This window comes from Camelus bactrianus, chromosome 10 (genome assembly GCF_048773025.1).
Source record: "Camelus bactrianus isolate YW-2024 breed Bactrian camel chromosome 10, ASM4877302v1, whole genome shotgun sequence".
Classification (NCBI taxonomy): Eukaryota; Metazoa; Chordata; class Mammalia; order Artiodactyla; family Camelidae; genus Camelus; species Camelus bactrianus.
Window position 1 is genome coordinate 49,494,132 of NC_133548.1, and position 17,775 is coordinate 49,511,906.

At 54.1% G+C, this 17,775-nt stretch overlaps 1 protein-coding gene across 10 annotated transcripts in view; it reads right to left on the reverse strand.

The window, feature by feature from the left end:
• Positions 1-17,775, reverse strand: part of GDPD5 (glycerophosphodiester phosphodiesterase domain containing 5) — an 82,645-nt gene that overhangs the window by 13,838 nt on the left and 51,032 nt on the right. For 5 of the 10 annotated variants that reach the window (XM_045508806.2, XM_045508804.2, XM_074372652.1 and 2 more), the window contains 7 exons: positions 12,250-12,353; positions 9,022-9,115; positions 8,734-8,859; positions 8,305-8,364; positions 2,222-2,320; positions 1,821-1,914; positions 1,300-1,445 (listed from right to left, as the gene is read on the reverse strand). In XM_045508806.2, the coding sequence (XP_045364762.2) occupies positions 1,300-1,445; positions 1,821-1,914; positions 2,222-2,320; positions 8,305-8,364; positions 8,734-8,859; positions 9,022-9,115; positions 12,250-12,353 (723 nt within the window). Of the gene's footprint in view, positions 1-1,299; positions 1,446-1,820; positions 1,915-2,221; positions 2,321-8,304; positions 8,365-8,733; positions 8,860-9,021; positions 9,116-9,427; positions 9,626-10,275; positions 11,034-12,249; positions 12,354-17,775 lie in introns of those variants that run through there. The other 5 variants (XM_010973148.3, XM_074372655.1, XM_010973147.3 and 2 more) reach the window with 5 other exon arrangements.

A 17,775-nucleotide genomic window follows, 5' to 3' on the forward strand; every position in this document is an offset into this window, starting at 1 on the left:
CACAGAGAGAAAAGCAGCTATATTCTGGGCTCCTGCCTTCTGGAAGAATGTGCTCCTACTCATCCTCACAAAAGTCAGCAGCAGGAGGCTTGGAGGGGACCAAAAACCTCCTGAGACCCAGAGAGCAAGTGGCAAAGCTGGATCTCAAATCCAGATTCCTTACTCCAAAACCATGGCCTTTCCAGCTGGTTGCCTCCAGGAGGTGCTAGGAGTAGCACTGTTCACGGGGTGTGGTGGGAGGGCATCAGGGTCCAGCTCAGGGGTACAGGTCTCAGAGCCTTTTCTAGACAATGAACACACTAATGCCTCCCACACCCAGTGAGGGGTAGGACCTTCAGGGTGATTCACAGCCCTGACAGACTTTTAAACGCTTACTTTGTGAGGCCCCTTTGACTGCCCTGAAATTCAGTGACACCATGGAACTCCCAATTACTGTGACCACCAAGAAAAAGCTCTCATGGAGTCCCCAAGCACCCTCTGGTGATGAGAAGTGGTACTGTCTCAGTTGAAAACAGGTTCAAAGTTTTCATAGGTCAGGAAACTGTGTCTGGAGAAGGGCAAGGGCTGGTCCAAGGTAACAGGAAAGTTAACTCTTACTTTCTGTGAGCCAGGCTCTAACCTGGGCACTTCACATGTGCTAATTCCTGCTTCTTGTGGTCCTATGGTGCAGGCATTCCCATTATCCCAAGGTATAGGATGAGAAAACCAGGCACAGAGAAGCTGGAATTGGCCCAGGTTCCCACAGCTGCCAGGGAGCATGGAAGCCTGGCTCTGGAGCACGTCCTCTTAAAGGCAGGGCCTATTGTGGGGTCACAGGAGTGTCAGAGGAGGAGCAGGCGCTGACTTTGACTCTTCCTCTCTGTTTCACCCCAGTTCAAATGTTTTGCTTTAGCAGTGGGCTCTGAGCCTCCTGCACAGCATGGTGGGCTTTCCTGCTGCCTTGTCCCTGCCCGCAGGCCCAGCTCTCCTCTCCCAACATCTCTCTCTCCTGGGCCTTCCTAACCCACAACCTGGTGGTGTCTTTCCAGGGCTTGGGATAAAAGTTCTGTCTTTTCAGCAAGATGCTTTCAGGCTCTTCAGGACTTGATCCCAACCAAGCACTCTCTTTTCACCAATCCTTTACATACCACCCCCCACCAAAAGGGTTAAAAATTGTTGCTATTAGTAACATTACAGGTATTATATCCATTTCCCTGCAAGCTCCTCCCTACAAGGAGATAGGTCTTTGCCCATTTTCCCCTGGAATGGCTGCTTCGCCACCCCTCACCCTGGTCTTTAGGGCCCTCAGGTGGCACTCACCATAGGAGCCCCGCGGTGACCAATGAGGGCAGGCTTGGGACCCAGGTCCTTTTTCTCCATGATGCAGGGAGAGGAGATGGTGAGAGGGGCCAGGTAGAGGGTAAACACGACGGCGAAGAAGGTACCAAGAATGGCCACCTGGGAGGCTGCAGACATGGGCCCAACCATGAGCCCTGGGCAGCTAGGCAGGGCAAGCTGGACCCCTCCTCCCTCCACCTGTCAGAACCCAGATGCTCCAAGGGGACCCTGTACCAAGGAGAAACCTCATTCTTCCCAGGAAGGTGAACCTGGCCTCAAACACACAAATGTAAAGACACGGAAGAGGAAACATGCAAGGCCGAAGCTGCAACCTCTGTGGAACCTGCAGGCCACGCTGACCAGGACCCCTTATGCTGACAGTGAGGGTCCCACAGTATCCCCAGGCCACCCGGGTAATATCCAGGTTGGGGCAGGACAAGCTGGCCTTGGTACTTGGAGAACATGGTGGGGGTGAGGGGCAGGTCCTGCCCAGTTGTACTTACAGGACCGCTCTGCACGGGCAAACTGTCCTGCCACAATCCAGGAGAGCGCAGTGATGGCGGCCAGGGCCCCCACATGTAGGAATGGCGCCGTGCCCTGGTGTGCAGGAAAGGGCAAGAGAGATCACTGGCTCCCAGCTGTGCCTAAGCCCTCTGGTCACACACATCCTCACAGCCTATCTCTATCCATGGGGCAGGCAACTCTGTGTCCATTTTTCCATGGAGGAAACTGGGAGTCCAGGGACCCTGGGTTGTAGTACCGTCTCTGCCTCTGAATTGCTATGTGATGTGGACCCCTCCCTACCCACTCTGGGCCTTGGTCTGGAAAAATGGGAGACGAGAAGGCACTGCCTTGTTTAGAGGGTCCTGGGGAAGCAGCTACCCAGCCCCCCACCCCCACTTACCTGCAGGGAGATCAGCAGTATCTCCCACTCGTCCTCCCACAGCTGGGCCACGGCCGACATGGCCACTACCGTGGCCACCAGGACAACCACCAGCCCTATCTGGAAGGGGAAGAGCCACCAGAGGGTCAGGGCAGCGTCAGATCCTGGACAGCCCAAGGGTCCCCATGAGAGGGAGAGCAGAGGCAGAAAGACAGGGAGAGGCTGAGAGATGGACAGTGGAGAGTGTGAGAGAGGCTGACAAAGCAGGGCAGAGATAGGCACCAACTGAAAGAAAGCCAGAGGCAGCCAGACAGACTACCGACTGCAAGGGACAGAAGTAGGAGGAGGCAGGCAGACCCAGCGAATAAGGGAGGGTGGAGAGGAGAGGAGACCAATGCGCTGGAGCTGGGTAAGACAGAGGCAGAGCCCCTGGGCTCAGGGTGTGAGGAGGGAAGACCCTCAGCAAATGGGGGCCTCCACGAGCCCAGCAAGTCCCGTCCCAGGCCCCGCCCAGCCCTCCCAGCCACCTTTCATCAAGCATGACAGATGAGGAAACAGGGGCTCCACTGGAGGTAGTGAAGGGTGACTTGCCCAGGCCACAGGGTAAAAGGCTAAGGAGCCAGGCCCTTTAGGAGCCTGATGCTCAGCCCAGCCCAGCCCACTCCCCAACCCTGGTCTTCAGGCTGGACCAAGCAGAGTTGTGAAGCAGGGGTCTGGCCCACCTGCCCCGCGTTGCCAAGGCTTACTCAGTCCCAGCCACCAGCTTCCAGATTCTGCTATGCGAGCTGCCCTCCCAGAGAAAGTGGGGAGCACAACTCTGATGCAAGACTAGACAGAACCCTCGCAAGACAGAAAGCTTTGGGGACAGATGGGATCTGAAATGTGTAACACAAGATGCTAAGTGATGCCTAGTTTCCGGCTACTCAGCCCTCAGGGCTTCCCTCTTGGGCCCTGGATCTCACTCTGCCTACCCTCTCCACACCACCAGGCCTGCTCAGGTCACATCTCTACCATGAAGCCTTCTAAAGCGCCACTGTCATAAGGGGCCAGCCAAGACCACCACACCCAGCCCTCCTGACCCCCTGGTGCCTGCCTCCAGCTGTTCTCTGTGCCAGCAGGGCCCTCGCTCCTTTTCTCTTCATGCAGTGCCTTTCCTGGAGGCAGCAGCATTCTGAGAACCCTCCCAACGACTGAACAAGCTCTAAATTGAGTTTCTAGCTGGTAAGGCCAGAGACAGAGGCTAATCCATCTTTGTTGGCTGCCAGGCGGGGAAGATTCATTTTGTCTGGGATTAGGTTTTCCTTTGGAGGTTTGTGGTTCCAGCCCATCAGCCTGAAAACAAATGTTCCAATAAGAAGCAGTAATAAGTCTGGAATGGGCAGGGGCCCTTATGGACTGAAGTGCCAGCCTGGAGGACATGGGAGGAAGAGAAATGACAGTGTGCAGAGGGCCCAAGTGGGCCTGGGTCTGTGGGAGGCACTTTCCTTGTTCTTCATGTTTGTTCTCGTAAAATCCCAGTTGAGGTGTTATCATCTTCATTTTACACGTAGGAAAATGGGGCTTGGAGAGCAGAAGGGTTTGCTTGGTCATGTAGCTTTGAGAGGGTGGATCCAGAAGCGAACCCCATTCTGCCTGTCTGGGAGGTTGTGCTCTTTCTGGGCTACAGTGTCCCTGGGAATCCGCCCTGCCCTCCCCCGCCAGCAACACACAGGCTCCCTGCAAGCACCTCTGAAGGGTCATCTCTGGGAGTGTTCTATTACAGTTATTTAACTGCTTGTGGAAATACTTGTAATAAAACTGATTTCCCAGAATCCTAACGCAATTAAAATTTTTATTCTCTCTGTGCTCTGCAGTTGCTGTAGTGGCACCCATCATGCTGCGCAGCATTATTACAATGTTCAACATCTGTGGGATTTCCCCATACACAGCCTTAAGCCATGATAACAGCACTGACTCCCAACAACGTGACCACCATTCCTCAAATCTGACTGGAAAGGATAAATCCCACCCAGAAGGCCCAGGGCAGCCCACTGTCCTCCTCTGAGAAAGCAGTCTTTGGTTTTCTGTGCTGGAGGAACTGTGGTTTGTGAGGACAGCAGGAGGGGTGGAGGACTCAGGAGGTACCCGTGTGGGGACCTGGGAGGAGTGGGAACCCAGCCTTGCCAACAGGTTGGCCTCTTGTGGGGGGTGGTTAGAATCTGGGTTCTGTGGTCCAAATGGCAGCCGGTTGGCCCAGGGTTCAGGGACACACTTATATCACCTCCCTCGATGACTGTGTTAGCAGGGGTGGTTTACCTCTCCAAGTGTGTTTCCTGAGCTGTGAAATGGGGAGAATGAACACCTACCTGAAAGAGGTTTGGAAAGAAAAATGAGAAAATGCAAGCGAAGAGTTTTAGCATCATGGCTTTGCAGATGCAAAATAGCAAATGCTTACTAAATGTTAGTGGGATAATTTTCAATTTTAATTTTTAAAAGTGGGCATAATATCAAATGAACAGGATTATTACAAGGAGTAAAGAAAATACAGTGTGGAAAGCGCCTCACATGTAACCCAATAAATGATAGTTTTGGCACAGTGCCTGACATGCAGTATGAGTGTGCCTTCCTGAGCTGCAGCTGGAGGGATTGAGGCTAGACACCAGGAAGAACTGTGGATCCTGGGCCGGTTGTTTGGAGGGCAGTCTGGATTCATTGGGGGTATTAACGGGGAAAAGACAGCCTGAAGAGGCAGGAGCTGTGCTCAGAGCCCCTCACCATGGTGGTCTCTGAGCTGATTGTAGAGTAGTGGGGTTAGGAAGGGAGGTACCTCAGGGAAACCACCTCCTATTTGCTGTAAAACCCCCCCAGCACCCTTCAACCCTCTTCTTCCTGCCCTGGGTCCCTGGACTTCTGGAGGCTCAGCAGCAAGGGGTTTCCGGGAAATAGGAGTTTTGGGAGGACTGGGGAGGAGGGGCAAGGCCCCAAGTGGACACTGGATCTGCTCATAGGACCCAACCTGCTGCAAATGGTTCCCTCCCTGCACTGCCCTGAGGTCCTCTGTCCTTCAGGCCTCCCTTACTCAGGACTCGGGGGGGACCAGAGACTTGAAATAAAGATTGTGATGAAAACATAGCATAAAACTGTAGCATTAAGTATGGTACTGGTATATGACCACAGAGATAGATAAAAGTAAATAAAAAGCTTAGAAACAAGTCTAAACACATAAAAATATTTAGTATATGATAAAAGTGGCATCTCAAATTAGAGGGGAAAGGATGGATTACCCAGTAGAGAGGTGGGAACACTGGGAAGCCATCTAAAAAGCAAAAAGTAAGGTCACACTATGCCCTTCCGTAAGTTGAAATGTTAAAAAAGTAGAAACATAATTATCAAATGATACTGCAAAGAAATTTTTTATAATCTTGGAGTGGAAAAGCCTTTTCTGACACAAAACCCAGGAGTCATAAAAGAGATGACAGAATCTTTAAGAATAAAAAATCGTTAAAGATAAAAAAATATCCGAGGGCAAAAATATAACCAGCAGAGTCAAAAGATGAATGACAAACTAGGAAGGATTATTTGCAGTTCGTCAGCCAAAGGCCTCATTTTCTGTATCTATACAGAGCTCCTGCAAATGAATAAGCAAAAAGCAAATCTTGCAGCAAAAAGGGCAAAAGATATGAAGAGACAGTTTATAGAAAAGGAAATGCAAATGACGTAAGCAGGTGAAAAATGCCAAATCTAACTCATCATAAGGGAAATGCAAATTAAAACTACACGGAGTTATTACCCCTTTCCCTTATCGAACTGGCAAAGTCAAGAAATCTCTGGACACTTTATGGACAAGGGTATTTTTATAGGCGCAGTCATGCATTACTGAGGGACCATGAATTGGTGGCACCTGGCAAGGAGGCAATTTGACAAGAACTATCCAAATTAGAAAAGTACACACTTTTAACCCAGCAATTCCCCCACGCAGGTCACTGCCACATTGTCCTGGCAACGAACTGAAAGTGACTGGGATGTCGATCAGGCCCATCAACAGGGGACTGGCTAGATACCTCGGGAACTAGGGATTAGGTTGTGGGACAGGAGTAAGGGATGAACACTGATGAGAATGCTCTTAATGTCCTGAAGGGAAGGGAGCTTAAAATATCTCTGGAAAGGTAACAGGGAGATTTACATTTTGAGCTTTTTTGGCACCTTTTAAATTTTGAACCCTGTCAATGTATTAAAGGTCAAAAATTGGTTAAAACAAAACAAATACGGAATCCTTAGGATTTTAGAATCAAATGATAGAATCTTAGAAATAGATGAGTAGACTTTCAGGCCCTACTTGAACACTCTGAGACCCACTCCCTCCTGGCACAGTGGGTCCAGCTATGGACCAGCTCTGCCTGGGGACTGTCCTCGTGCTGAGATCTCTTGAGAGGGATCATAGGGGAGAGGAAGGCAGGACTGGCACCCTGGGAGCTGGCACCAGTGCAGATGAAGGGATCTGAGTCCCCTGCCCCCAGGAGAAGACCCCCTGCACTGATCTGCTGGCCTGACTGGCTTGGCGCCTCCAGACGCCTCTCCGCTAGGATCAAGGAGGTGCGCCCTGGCCTGCTGAGAGCTAGGCGTGCCCCAGAGGTGTGCCAGCCCCTGCCTGGGTGCCAGCGGGTGCAGTTCTTTCAAGTGTTAGCTTTGCAGCTGGGAGAAGAAAGTCCCTCACAGAGGGGACTTCAGAAGCCCAGAGGAGACCTTAGGCAAGAGTGACAAGCAGGAGGAAGGTAGGAGGGGACCAGGGGTGGCTTGCTGTTCTTCATCCCTCCAGGACTCCAGTCACCTGGGTCTGGCTCCCTATCTCCAGATTTCAGAGCCCACCCCCCGCCCCAGATGCCCACAGGCACCTCCCATTCCATGCAGCCCAACCAGGCTCACCAGGTCCTTCTTCTGATTCCTGCTCCATATCCTGCTAGCTGGAAGTGAGCCCCTCCCCTCAGAGTCACTCTGGACCCATCTCATGGGGTCATGGTTATTTCTGGGCATTTCTTGCCCCTCCTAAGTGGCATGACCACTCTGAGCCAGGTTTGGGGAAAAGAGATGTCCCTGGCTTCCCTCCAAGGCCCAGGTGCTCCTGGGAGAGAGGGGCTCTCTGTTGGTCAGCTCTGTGCCACCCCTGTGCCCACTGGGGCCTCAGGAAGGGCAGGCATCAGCCCCACGCATTCAGCACCATGTGTGCCATGAACAATGAGTGAGAGCCAAGGCTCTGGAAGGGATGGAGCCTCTCTGCTTTGGGCTCAGCCCTGCGTGGGGCACTGGGGACACGGAGATGAATGATCGATTCTGGTCTGCATAGAGCTCCCAGATCAGAGAGGGTTGGGGTCAGGGAGCCAGATGGAAATGGACAACAAGATGCCAGGACTGTGGCAGGGGCTGCAGGGGCTGGGGGAGCCTGAGAAGCCTCGTGTAGGTGGAGAGCCAAGGAAGAGTCGGAAAGTGAGAGGGAGGGCAGGAGCGCAGGGGTAAAGCAGAGAAGAGGCAGACAACTGGGAGGGCCTGAGATGTCTCGTGGCAGGAGCTGAGGGTGAGGATCTGGTGACAGCAGTTGGGGAGACATCAGTGGTGCCAAGTCATAAAAGGCCTTAATGCCAGGTTGGGGGGTGTGGATCATCCTGGGAGTACTGGAAGTGGTGGGAAGGGCTTTAAATTGGGAATAATATCACTGGATCAGAGTTTTGAATGAGCTCACTGAAGAGAGGGTGAGACCGTAGGCAGAGCCAGCCAGAGGGCCGGAGCTGTGCCCTGTGCTGGTTAATCACAGCTACAGAGCTAGCATCCTGGAGCCTTCCCTTCTCAAGTGGGAGGTCTAGGCAAGTTACTTTACCTCTTTGTACCTCAGTTTTCCCAACTGCAAAATGAGATAACAGTACCCATGTCATAGGGCTGGTGTGAGGGTTAAATGAGTTACTAAGTCTAGACCGTGAGAACAGTGCTGGACACACAGTGGGTCCTCAGTGTTAGCTACCAGAACAGTTACAATCATGATCCAGGGGAGAGAAGACGTGTCCAGGCTCTTCCTCTGCTGCTGCGGCCTCCGGCCTCCCCCCACCTCCCCCAGCCTCCGTGTAAGCAGCCCCTACCTTGTGCAGCCAGTGCAGGTTCATCTGTTGCCCCACAGCGATGTGACATAGTGCCAGGACCTAAACAGGGGACCCGCAGGGCAAGAGTCAGGCACCATATGTGACCCGAGTGTTTCTGCCAGTTCCCCAGACACCCTTCTCCCCACTGCTCTCTGGGCCTGTCTCAAGCAGTCAGCAAACCCTCCCTGTAGGCGACGACAGTGCTCAGCCCAGCCCAAGCCTGGCCTCCTCCCAGATTATTCCAGGCCTCCTCCCAGATTATTCCAGGCCTCCAGGCTCCTATTCCTCTAGGATTCTTCCCTCAAGAGGTCATTGGGCCCTCCTGCACTTGGACTACCTAGTTAATCTTTTGGGCGTTCCAAAGCCTAGGATTCTGAAGCAGACTTGAACCTTGTCCCCAAAAAGCCCCCAGTCCAGCACGAAACTGACCTGAGTCTGGGACCAAAGCAGAAGATCCTGGAAGAGGAAGTCTGCAGTGGGCCTTAACGGTGGGATGGCTCCCATGGGGTCGGGGGAAAACATGCCAGGATGGGGCAAAACAAGGTGACCTTCCACCTTGAAGGAAGCAAGCCCCAGAGGTGCAGCAGCCCAAGAGGCTCAAAGAAAAGCCAGCTGTCTTCCTTAGTCCAGGGCGGGCCCCTCCATCAGCCCGGCCCAGGCCAGGTCTCTTTCTCCCTGGGAGCAGGGCCACCTGCCCCCTGAGAGAGTCCCACATACCAGGAGGCCCGCAACGTAAGTGAAGGCAGCGGCTGTGGTTATGAGGATGGGCACAGACCAGTCACTCCAGTAGCCCATTCGGTTGTAGAGGTACCTGCCGGGAGAAGGGGCAGGGATCAGATCTCCACCAGGGAGCCAGGATGCTCCCTCAGGCCGGGCAGCTCTCAGCTCTCACATGGCCGGACTCAGTGACCAGGCCCTGCTCACTCAGGAATGATGTCATTGCTTCCCTGAGCATCAGTCAGGCCTGTGTTGGGGGGGGGGGGGCGCTCACAGGGGACCCCTGGGCATGCCAAGAAGCATAAAAAAGAAAACGCTTCCCGCTAATTATACTACCCAGAAGCAACCATCACCAAAATTTCACTGACTTCTTCCAGTGGGTTTGGCCCCCTATGCTGAGACTTACGTAAAGAGCAAAGCTGGGACCCCACTGTGTACAGCAGCGGTCGGAGTGCGGACTTTGGAGAGAGGTGCACATGGGTTCAAATCCCCACTCTATCTCTGACTGGCTTGCAGGAGTCTGTGGAGAGGTGACATGCTCCCCTGATTCTAAGATGCCATCAATTGTGACATTCTTCTCAATTTCAATGTGAAAATGTGACAAGACGAGATCTTAGGATTGATAAAAATGTAATACCCGACTTCCCTGAGCCTTGGTTTCCTCCTTTACAGGATGGGGAGAGCAGAGTGCCTTTCACAGGGTTTCCTGAGGATGAAGTGAGGTGAGGCATGTGATAAGTACTCAATTCTCCTCTTCTTACTAACCCAAGCATTTGCTGATGTCAGTCAAATCCTGAGGAAACGTGATTTTTTTAACAATCACGCGGTCTTCTATTGAATGAATGTACTGTATGAAGCCAGCTTTCTACTAACAATTAATAGTTTCCAATTATTCACTATTATAAATTAACATAAAAAAATTTTTTTTGCACATACCTTTCTGTACTACTAATTATTTCCATAGAATAGACTTCTACAAACGGAATTACATGGTCAAAGGGAATTAACTTTTTAAGGTTACTGATAGATCCTGCTTAGTGGTTCTCCAGAAAGACTGAACCACCCACATCCTCCCTGTATAACAGGGGAAACTGAGGCTCAGAGAAGGCAGCAATTTGTTCAGGGTCATCAGAGAAACTGAGGCGGCGCCAGGCAGCTTTAGGCCTGCTGCCCTCTTGGGCTTGGGCTGGGAGGGGACACCAGGAGGACATGATGGGGTATCTGCTATCCCCCGTACCCTTCCCTGGCCCTCACCCTCCGATTCCACGGGAACGCCTATTGCCTGGAAGATCACTGAGCGCTCTCTTCTTCCTGCACACTTAGGGAAACAGAGGCTCAAAGTGGGGCAGGACCTTCCCCTGGTAACTGCTCCTGCCAGATGTTCCAGCTCCATTGTCTCTCCCTTTTGACGGAGAGCCCCCTGCATAGCAACAGCCCAGGTCCCTCCCTGGGTTTCCTCATCCAGCCCTGACCATCTGGGTCTTGCTCACCTCCTCTTATGACATAAATTATCCCCAGAGACTCTCCAGACCATCAAGTCTGGGCCATGTTCTCCCGAATCCCAGCACTGGCTCCACAAAATGGAGGTGACAGGCAAGGGGAGCTGCAGGTCCCCAAGCCATCCCTAAGCCTAGGCAGGCCTTCCCTCTGCAGCCTCCCCAGTGGAGCAGGCACCTGTCCTCTGCTTGAGCTGCCCAGTGACAGGGGGCTCACACTCTGGGCAGAGCCGGGTAGCTCCATGGACAGCATGAGACAGTCAGGCAGGTTCAAGTCCCTGACCCAGATCTGACTGCATCTTGCTGTGTAACTTTGGAAAGGCTACTTAACCTCTCTGAGCCTCAGTCTCAGATTGTCCTCAATGTGTACATTTGACACTGACTGGCTGTGTGGCCATGGGTGAATCTTGCCCTTCTCTGGGCCTTAGCTCCCCTATCTGTACATGATAGGGTGGTCCCTGTGATCATCGGGGCAGCAGAACTGCAGTTCAGCAGAACTGTCCAAGGTCTGCAGTTGAGGGCCAGCAGGGAATGCTCCTATTTGCCGACAGCAGTCCTGTGCTTTGGATACCTGCAAAGATGAATAATTGATTTACGGCATTTAATAAAGGCCAGAGGCCACCTCTGGGACTCAGCTGGGGCTCTGGCTCATCTTGCCAGGCTGCAGTTGGATGGCATCCCCTCCTTTATGGGGCTCATTTATAAAAATGCCAGCCCAGTGCTATGCAGAGGGGAGCGGATGCCCAGGCTCTGTGAACCAAATCTTAGGATCATCACAAAATCCTAGAACCACAGCCCATCAGAAGCCCAGAGTCCAGAAATTCTAAATTCTAACATCATGGCCACCTTCCAGCCAGAGATTCAGCCTCCTAGGAAGCAGCCCTCAGGTTTAGGTGAGCTTGGAGCTCTGTCATGTCCATCATCTCATCTCATCCTCGAAAAGACCTGATGAGGTTGGAGTTGTCCCATTTTACAGTTGAGGAAACTGAGCCCGAGAGAGGAGTCACACTTAGTGTGCTCATGGTCACACTGAGCTGAACTAACCAAAAGGAAAAGACAGCACTGGATGGGGAGTGAGGAGGCCTGGCTGCCAAGCCCCAACTCTGCCCCAACCTGGCTGTGTGACCTTGGGTCTCAGTTTCCACATTTGCTGATGAGGGAGTTCCCAAAGGAACCCAGGGAACTTCCCCTCCTCCCATGCTTTTCACTGTGGGGGGCAGGGGGTGACGAACAAACAGGTGCCCTTGTGCACCCAGGTCCCAGCCTCAGCCCTGCCCTTGGACCTGAGGCTGGGCCCACAGAGGACCCTGAACCGTCCCAGAACTACAGCACCTGCCAGCCCTGCCCAAGGCCCTGCTCAGGGAGTTAGGTGGCCTCAGGTCTGGAGCTACTTCCTCTACTGAGGCCTTGGTCTCTCTAGGCCTTGGAGTCCTTGTCTACAAAGGGGTCCAGAGGCCCCTGCCCCTGCTGAGCGCAGCCCCCATCTTACATTCCTATTTTCCATGACAGCAACACCAGGAAGGAGTTCCCTGTTCTCCCCAGCTGGTCTCTGTTCCTGCTAAGCCTTCCCTCTTTCCAGAGGACTATGCCCCCAGGGCTACAGAGCCTGTGGCCAGTGGAGGCAGAGCCCTGAGGACCAGCCTGGGAGAGCAGCTCAAACCCAAATCCCGGTGTTAGTCACCGGATGCCTGGGCCCAGGCCCCCGACCCCCATACCCCAGATCCCCACTCACCAGTTGAATTCATCATAGTCATTGTGGACTTCCCACCAGAAGTAGAGCCATGTGAGCGTGAGGCCGAAGGTGAAGGTGAGGAGCAGGAACCAGAGGCGCTCCCACTGGAGGGGCAGAGGGAAGGGAAGAAAGGGGTCAAGTGGGGCAGGGCTGGCCCCTCCAGCCACCTCCCCCCAGAATGTTCCTACTCTTCCTTCTTTGGAGCCCAACTGCCAGGCAGGGATTACTGCCCTCTTTACAAGGGTGAGGACCTGAGGCTCAGAGAGGGAAGGGACCTGTCCAACATCACCAAGCCTGAAGTCACAAAACAGTGGGGAGCTGGAGCAGGGTCAGACTCCACTCCAGAGCTGGGCCTTTTATGTTGCAGCTGGAGGCCCTTCCAACGTGCACCAGTCTCCAGGAGCAAAGGCCACGTCTGCCTAAGCCTTTGCCTTGGGAGGGGGATCCGCACTCTGAGAGGTCACATTCCTCCCCTCTTCCCCTATGTCTGCAAAGCAGGTGTTCCTCCTCACCTCTGCCCTGGGCTACCGATAAATACACTGGGGCCCAGAGAGGTGAAGCTACTTTCCCAAATCACACACCCAGTTAGAGGAGGATTGAAAAGCAGTGCCCAGCCTCTGGACTTGAAGAAGTGCGGTGTTGTGCCACCCTTGCTGGGCGCCAGGCCTCTGTCTCCTATGGGGGTGGGGGCAGGGGGATGGGAGTGCTGACCCCACCACTGCTGCTTCCCGAGGGGTCTGCAGGCATGTCCGGCTGAGCCGTTGGGTTTATCCCTGCTTTCATCCGTCCGCTTATCTCAGAAGTACAACAGGCTTGGAACATCCTGCTCTCTGGGAAATTGCTGAGATCATCAGAACAACAGCCCTCGAGGGGAAGTCAATGCAGCAGAGAACCAAGACCACCCCCCACCTAGAGGGGCTGGAGGAGCCCAGCAGCCCTCACCTGGGCGTGGCCCAGGCCCCTTGCCGAGCTCCTTGCAGCTCTCCTGGCTTCTTTGATCCTTCCAGCACAGGACAGCCAGTTGGAGCTACAGTTCTAAGCCCAGTTTAACCTCTTGATGGCTCCATCTAGAGAAAACAGCCCTTCTCTGGTCCACGGGGCAACCCCCCTCCTCCCCGAGGACCTCCCTATCCCAGCAGGCGAATCCTATCTCCTCAGAGCTCCCATGACCACGGTACCCATGTTAGTCATGGCACAGACCCCACAGTTCTAGAACTGTCCTTCTATACCTTGGTCTCCCCTGTTCTACTCTAAGCACCTTAAGGATCTGTGCGGTCTTCATATTCCCAGGGTGGGTGGAAACTGAAGAAAGATTTGACAGTGAAATCACAGGTGAGAAAAGACCCTTTCTCTTACGCTGGCATGAGTATGCCCACCCAGGAGGGACTTCACTGGGGCTTACCACCAAAACTCATAGAGGAGCCCTTGGTCTTTTGTGAACCCCAAGCCAGCGGCAGTGAGTGGCCATCTGTCTGCAGAGATCTCTCCACCTCAGCGGGGCAAGGCCGCTGGCCAGAAGACAAGGTTCTGAGAAGGGCCCAGGTGAGGGGTGAGCCTTGGCCTGTGATGGGTCTTGTCCCAGGCCAGCAGCATGGGGATCAGTAGGTGGTGGGGCCAGGGAAATTGCTGCAGGGACAGTGGCAGGTAGAGAACCTGCCACAGGTACCTGGGGGGATGTCATATGGTGATGTGTGATGCAGGACCCAGGGGCAATTCTGACAGGTGGCCAGGAAGACTGCAGGTGTCAGGAGGGCCCACAGGAGACAGGGGTCTGTGCATTAAGGGCTACTGTCCTCACTTGGCTTGATCCTGACAGTGGGGCAGGGAGGACAAGGCAAGAATGAGGGGCTTCCCCCACCCCTGGGAAATAAAGAACTTGGAACCCCATTATCGGAACCAGGCATGAGCTGGGGTTGGGGGCCACCCAAGGATGAAAATCCTGGCAGCTGAAAGCCGGAAGTCCCGTGGCCACAGAGAGCCTGTAGATGGGGATGGAGATGGCAGGTCACTCTAAGAACAATCAGAGGGAAAAACTGAACGGCAGAGGCTGAAAGAAAGGGGAGAGAAGGCCAGGAACTGGGGGAGGAAGTGGCCTGGGGAGCAGCCTCACAGACAAAGAGGCTCCAAAGGGCACTAGTGGTCCTTGTCAGGGTGCATTACAGGAAAGAGGCCTGAGCCTGCTCCTCCCATCAACGGGCCAGCCTGGCCCTGCTCCAGAGATGCAGGCCATGGGCAGGGATGCTGGAGCCACTGGCCCTCTGTCACCTCCCGCAGTCTGCACGATGCCTGGGTGTTTATCCCCATCCGACAGTAAATGAAGACACCAGGTCTCAGAGAAGGGCCCACCACACTCTGCTGAGCAAGTTGTGGACCCCAGCACTAAGAAGTGCCACTCATGCTGTGGTTACCATCGATGTGCAGATTTGTCATGACAGTTTTCCAACAGTCATTGGTCAAGAGCCCTGGGGAAGGGGCACCCCTTGCTAGTTTGCACAGAGACTCAGTATGGGTGAGCAGAGGTGAGGCAGAGGGTGAGCTACATACACAAGGTGACCAAGTAGGGGAGGAGTAGGATGGGGCTGAATGCAGGTGTCCATCCTCTGCAAGCCCCCCTGGGAGCCAGCCTTGCGCAGCTCTCCCCCAAACCCGCCCTTGCCCTCTGGGACCCAAGCGTGGTGATCCCAGGCCCAGCTCAGCGCCCTGGCATTCCTCTTTTCTCTCTCTGGGACTCACTCCTCAGGCCAAGCCTCCTTCTCCTTCAGGAAGCCCTCCCATCCCTCTAGCCTCTAAGCCCTCCCTTCCCTGACTGCTTCTGCACAGCCTCTTGGTACCCACCAACAACCCTCAGGCACATTGTGAAGTGTGGAGGCAGAAAGAGCCTAGGCTCGAGACGTAGACAGACCCAGGTCACCTGGGTGAGTTACTTCACCCCTCTGAGCCTCAGATTCCTCACCTGTAAAATGGGAATAATAACCCCTACCTCGGAGGTCTGATGTTAAAAGAGGTGATGCCTGTCATATGGCACACTGTAGGTGCATAATGAGGGACAGCTCTCAGGGCTGTGGACTCCTTCAGGGCAGGGATGGCTGGGCCCATATCCTCGGAGGTGGTACTGAGACATGGTGGGAGGAACAGAAAGTGTGCATGTGATGGGGGGAGATGTGGGGAGACCTCAGGCCACCAGTGGACAAGGATGTCATCCAACCCCAGACTTATCCTCAGGCTGAGCTTGGAGCCCGAGGGAAGGAGCTCCCATTGTGACACCCCAGACCCTTTCTATCAGAGCCTAACAGTCACTGGGAGCGGGAAGAAGGTCAGGCGGTTCTTGGGCTGACAAGTTGCAGCAGGGACAAAGGAGTGGCTGAGAGCAGCTGGGGAAGGGGATGGCCCCTGGCCATGGATGGATTAGGCTGCTCCATCCCTGCTCCAGTAGTGGCTGTGACAGAGAATCCCAGAGGCCCCAGCTCCTTCCCATCTCCTCCTATTCTTGCCCCCACCCTCCAGGAAGATGAGACCCTCCATCCCCTGCTGGGCACCAGTGTGCTGATTTCTCCTGCTCACTGTCTCCTGATTGTCCTTCCTTCTCCTCACCCCTCTTATCTCTGTCCCACCCAGACCAGAGCCTTCTGCATTCAAAGAACATGCATGCAGAAAGAGAGCTTCTGAGCAGCTGGGGCTCCTAGGGTCACAGAGCCCTGCAGCCGCAAACCCCAGCCCTCCGCACAAGAGGCAGGCGTGGGCCCTGCTGCTGCCGTATGCTGCCCACTACGGGCGCCTGCCCGCCCCAGACCCCGTCCCTGGGCCAGGGCACAGACACTGCTCGCATAGCCAGGGCCCCCAAAGGCTCTGGAGCACTCCAACCCTGGGTCCCCAAAATAGAACCTGGAGCCTGAAATCTGCATTGGGACAACATCTGAGCAGGAGCCGCCTCCCTGGCCTTGGCACCACCGCAGACTTCAGATTCACTGTTGGAGCCAGAGCTGTCTTGTTGGACTCCTGTTCCCTATCTGTCCCCCTTGGGGCAGAGAGTGCCTCTGTGGCCTCCAGGGCAGCAGTTCGTCCTGCTTCTGCTCCAGCAGCTCCAGGGATGGGCATTCTCCCTCTGGATGCTGCCCACTCCTCCACTGGACTGAAAGGTCTTCCTTCTGAGACAGCGGCCGGAGAGGGGCTGGCTGCATCTGGGAGTCCAGTAACACTGGTTGTGAATCCCAGACAGGCCTCCTACTAAATGGGTGACCTCAGAGAAGGCATCGTTTCATCCTTCCTGAACATCAGCTTACTGCTCTGTAAAATGGGGACAGCAGCGTTGGACAGCAGTGTCTGGTGACAGCAGGGTGGCAGGAGTTGTTTTCCTTGTCTCCATCCCTCCCTGAGGTGCAGCTGAAATCTGCCTCCTCAGCTGCTGACCTGCAGCTGCTTCTCTGATACTACACAAAACAAGTGCAGCAGGAGGGCAAGAATACTGGGGTCCAACGACCAGGACGTGGAGGAATATAATCAAGAGGTGGATTTTAATTCCCTGCCATTCTCCCACTGGCTGTGTGGCTGTGGGCCAATCACTCAGGATCTCAAGCCTCAGCTTCCTCCTCTGTTTGTGGGGATGACATCACCTCCACCTCACGGGAGGGCTGCCAGGCACGAATGCGATTACAGATGTAAGCTGTAAGTCGCCAAATCCATGATCATGCCTATAATTATCATTCCGTGTCTGACAGCCCTTTAATTATGTGAAGACAGTGATCAAGTCTTCCCCACCCCCTGCTCTACACCAAATTTCTATGGCTGTTGAGGACAGCTAAGCAGATCACCCACTCCCAGTCCAGGGTCGGTACCATGGTCAGGGGATGCAGAGGTCAGGCTCAGTTCTGCAGGCTGCAGTCCTAGGAGCCAGCATGAAGGAAGATGAAGGAAGAAGACCCCAGCACAGCAGCTGCCCCACCCCGGCTCACAGCCCCGCTTCCCGGGCTACAGACAGAGCCTCCATGAGCACCTCAGAGTCAGGGCTGGGGCACTCCTAAGAGCCCTCTGCTTACTCCATCTCATCTCATCCTCTCCACAGCTCTGCAAATCAGGTGGAATAGTTGGAGGAAAACAGGGCTCAGAGAGGGTAAGTGACTTGCTCAAGGTCACAAAGGGCAAATGTAATGATGGAACCAGAATTCACACCCAGGTCTGAGTGCCTCCAGCTTCCTCAACTGTCCAAAGCAACAAAAGCAGGACATGTAATTATCCTTGTCTGACCAAGGAGGAAATTGGCTCAGAGGGGCCAGGCCTTGCCCAAGGTCACACAGCAAGTCACAGAGAGTGCCAGGGCGGGAAGCCTGGAATTAGAGTTAGAAAAAATTTCCGAGATCATCTTGCCTCATCCTCTAAAGGTCCAATTAGGAAATGGAGAAACTGAGACCCCAAAACAGGGAATGTCCTCGAAGAATGCACACAAGATTAACACCAGGTAAATTAGTACAGAAAGGATGGAGAATTCAACAGATGGCGTTGGGACATCTGGACATCCATTCGATAAAAAAG